General features: G+C 40.1%; 1 protein-coding gene across 2 annotated transcripts in view; it reads left to right on the plus strand.

The window, feature by feature from the left end:
* LOC109467653 (ankyrin repeat domain-containing protein 10-like) overlaps nt 1-4,184 on the plus strand; it is a 27,530-nt gene that overhangs the window by 11,898 nt on the left and 11,448 nt on the right. For both annotated transcript variants that reach the window (XM_019765695.1, XM_019765696.1), the window contains exon 4: nt 3,760-3,968. In XM_019765695.1, the coding sequence (XP_019621254.1) occupies nt 3,760-3,968 (209 nt within the window). The remainder of the gene's footprint in view (nt 1-3,759; nt 3,969-4,184) is intronic.

Below are 4,184 nucleotides of genomic sequence, written 5' to 3' on the forward strand. Positions count from 1 at the left end.
TTTCCAAATTGCAGAACACAATTTTGATCAGCTGCAATATTACAGAACATAGAAAATAGTATTTCTACCACTTATGTACATTCTCTGTTGTCCTTTCCTTTCAGTTGGAGTGTCTGCGACAGTTGATAATGTCAGGTGTGAATAAGGACGTGACAACACAGAGGTTCTGTCAGACACCAGCTCACATCGCTGCCTTCGGGGGTCATCCTCACTGTCTGCTCTGGCTCCTGCAGGCTGGGGCCAACATCAATGCCCAGGTACATTTTGTAGTCAAATCCCAACAGATTTTATTTTGTTGTGGTAACGAGAGCTACCAGTGGTGGTGAACACTTCCTGTAATCAGGAAAAGGACAGTTTACCTAACGTTTATCGGCTGTTTCAACGCTTAGAAACTCGCTGTAGAGATGGACCCCAAAATGGCGGACATGAGGTGATGACGTGTGGTGATTAAGCTCTCTCTATATACATTGTAACTTGCAGGAAGACACTTTTCTTTTCAATGTCAATGTTAGAAAACCAATTGTCCACCATTAATTGTCCACCATTTCATCACTCAGGTGTCACCATGGAGCTAAAAAAGGTTGATTCAGCTTGAAAAATTAAATTTATTTTTGTCCCTTGCACCAAAAAAGGCTAGGGTCGGCAGTTTTGTCTAGGGTCGGTTGGGAAACAGGAAACACATTTTTTTCCTAGGCCTAACTTGTTGAAGTTGGTTTAGGCCCCGTTTATGATTCAAAATGTGTTTCGGTATGGCCACGTTCCGAATTGATACGGAATATATTTTAATGGAATATATTTTACATCCGTGATTCAAAACTTACACTCATACTGGAAACAATGTCACACCTCGAATAGACTTGCATTTTATATGTATAACACAATTTCTTTGAACACTTCCTGGGAACCAGACTCATAAGGCGGAGAGTTTAGGTGTGTTCGCCCGTTTCCGACTCACGCCCTCCCCATAGGTTGTGCCCCCGACGCAACTGGTTCAAGCCCCCACAGTCTTGGAGTGGCACTGGGCGGCTGTCCTATTGAAGCTGCATTCCACCGTGGCCTTAGCAAATTATGATTTTCTTCAAAACTTCTTGGTTGCGATGCACGCCATCCAGTTTCCTCTGAATCTCCCCAGTTCCCCAAATCTTAATCATTACAAAATACTGCCCACTGGAATGTCTCCTTTGTATAATATTTGGCATGCCAATATGATGATGTTACTAGTCACATCAATATACCATCACTCACCTGGATTATTGGTCTGATACACTTTAGGATTACTTGGGTGAAATGCCTATTCACAAAGCAGCAAGAACTGGAAGTACAGAGTGCACTGGTCTACTACTGGCACATGGTGCAAAACCAAGGTAAGTAAAACAGACTAAAGACAACTATAACAAGTATAACTTACAAGCGATTTGTAGAAAAAAATGATCTGAAGAATAATATTACATTACAACAGTGGTTTATTCTCACCTCTCAAATAAACGTACCCACTGGGAAAATTTAGAAATTGTAACAACGTCTATGTAACAACGTCTATGCTCTAAAAATGTGTTCTCACAATGTATGTGTGCATCTATATGACCCTGTCACTTGCATTTATTTAAAAACATAAAAAAAAAAATAAAAAAAACATATACCGGGTATCCCCCTTGAATATGATACTGTAAGTCCATTTTTGATTACGAAATCTTTAAGTTCACGGTTTTCACGAAGACGCTCTTCTCGTGAACTCACCTCCTCGCGAACCCATTCCGTACGTACCACCCCCCTCCCCCAAACATCGTGCGTCTCAACTCTATACTAACAACTTCTACATTACGTAGTACTAGTAAGTAAATGACAAGACTCAACGAATAACAGCAGACTTCTTTTCAGAATCAAATAAACTTTATTCAATGAGCATATGGTTCACGGAGTCATTATTTTGTTACTAGTAATACAAGTGTTTCTTGCGAAGAACGGTAAAAGTTTACAAAGCCGACTAGACAACATCAGTTTTAACAAGAACGCTAGTTCGGCGATAACGTAGCGGTGAACAGCTGTAAACATGTGCAACATCGTACATACGGAATTTTACAACATACATCGGTAAAAAGTTGTTGTCGTGTACAAGCCACGTAAAGCAGAATTATTTACGGTACGGATACGGAAAATCAGAAAAAAATAGAACCAAGCGGGATAGCGTGGGTCTTTGTCTATACCTCGAGAGATCAAACTACACAAGTTCAACGTTACTCACCAAAGCCACACGCAAAAAAAAAATCATTTCACAAGATTTCCATACATCCCAAGAAAATTTACGCTACATATACAACATTAACAGGTATTTATCAGGGAAGAATTGCACGAAAATCTACCGCCGAGTAACCGCCGAGCCGATCGGCAAATCACAAGAAATCCAACATGGCGGCCTTTGTTTACATAGCGCGTTGTCTAATGGTCTAAGTTTGCTTTATTTTTTTTAATTTTTTTTTTACAACTTGTTGAATCAACATGGTTTTAAACGTTCCCAAACAGCAAATTTATAGAACAGTGCGCTAAAATTTCACAACTAAAGATGATTTACGCGAGGACTACTGTGCAGAAGTTGGCAACATTTGCGAGTCGAAAGTTCAAACATGGCGGCTTTTGTTTTTACTCACGCGCCCGTCGGCTCACAGCGGCTCAGATCCCTGTGCGGTTCCATCCCCTGGCGATGTCCACGTTGTTGGCGATACTGTCCAGTGCACCCAGGACCCAGATCGCATGGATGGGCTTCAGTTTGGACAGTGTCATGTCCACGGAACCATGTTCTAACCGCGCATACCTCGCACGTACCTCACGCGAAAAAAAATTATTGACTGTCGGTAAATTTGCAGACATGTAACGCCTTGTTAAAAATTACCGTCTCGCGAAGTCAGAGACCTCGTGAACTCCCAAATTGCTCCATCTCGTGAAATAAAGCATTCGTGAACATAACTGGACTTACAGTACTCCTGACAAATCTTCAAAATCTAAGAAATATACCACCCCCCCCACTCCCCAGAATACAGGTGCCACCATAAAGTTACTAGTAGTAGTTTATATCCACAGCAGTGTAGTAAATGCTGGATACTATAATTATAGTTCCAATATAATACTACTTTTGGTTGTGTACCTACATTGTATCATCTTTGGGGGGTGCAAGTAATTTTTTTTTCATCTGCACCAGTGCAAGTTGACCCCAAAATCTATTTTGACCCCTGATATATATGACTATACTATATCATCTAACAGGTCTGTGTTCACACAATTTGTTGTTGATCAGTGCATTGCATACTGTATCATACATGAGCAGATGCTACAGATTTACAAAACTAGTAATATATAATGTAAAAAAGACATTAATGGTTTGAGAAGGTTGTAGTATGGAGGCTTGTGTATTTTCAAATTGCAGAACAAAATTTTGACTCTTTCCATCACCAAATTTGGTCTGACAAAACATAGGCAGTACTAAGATGTTTGTTATCATCTACCCAGCAACACAAACCTGACAAAGGTTGTCATAGTTGGCAGTAAACTTAGCACAATATAGGTATCATTTCTTGTTTAACAAGATTTATGATGTCAAATTTTAAAATGTAGGATACTAGGAATCTTGTTTTTTTTGGCCCTCCTTTTTTTTTTGCCCTCTATCACATTTAATTTAGATTTGCGGAGTCTGCAGAGGATGTCATCCATAAAATTTGCTTGCTGTGGCCTAATAAATACTGGTGATCCTATTTCTCATCTTGTCAGTGTATGTAACAACAACGGCATGAGCCCAGCTGACTTGGCGAGGAATCAGGGGTTCCAGGAGTGTGCACAGGTCCTGCTGCAGACCCAGGACCAACACACCAGCTGTCAGCACAACAACACCAACGGTCTCACTCTCAACAGGCTCAGCAGGAAACGTGGGCTGGACCCCGAATCTCATGTGGAAGGAAGCAAGCGAACCAGGAATGATGGTAAGTTTTTTGTCCTGCCATCAAAATTGTTGAAACTGTGGATCAATAAATGCTGAATGATGCTAAAATCTAACAGTATACAGGGCTTGAAATACTAGGTGCATTTGCACCTTAGTGCACTCAATTTTTAAAGATTTTTGTAGGTATTTTTGTACATTTATCCTGTATATCTTTTTAAAATTTTTGTAGGTATTTTTGTACATATTAAAATATCTA

Source organism: Branchiostoma belcheri, unplaced genomic scaffold (genome assembly GCF_001625305.1).
Source record: "Branchiostoma belcheri isolate BF01 breed outbred unplaced genomic scaffold, Haploidv18h27 scaffold186, whole genome shotgun sequence".
NCBI classification, from domain to species: domain Eukaryota; kingdom Metazoa; phylum Chordata; class Leptocardii; order Amphioxiformes; family Branchiostomatidae; genus Branchiostoma; species Branchiostoma belcheri.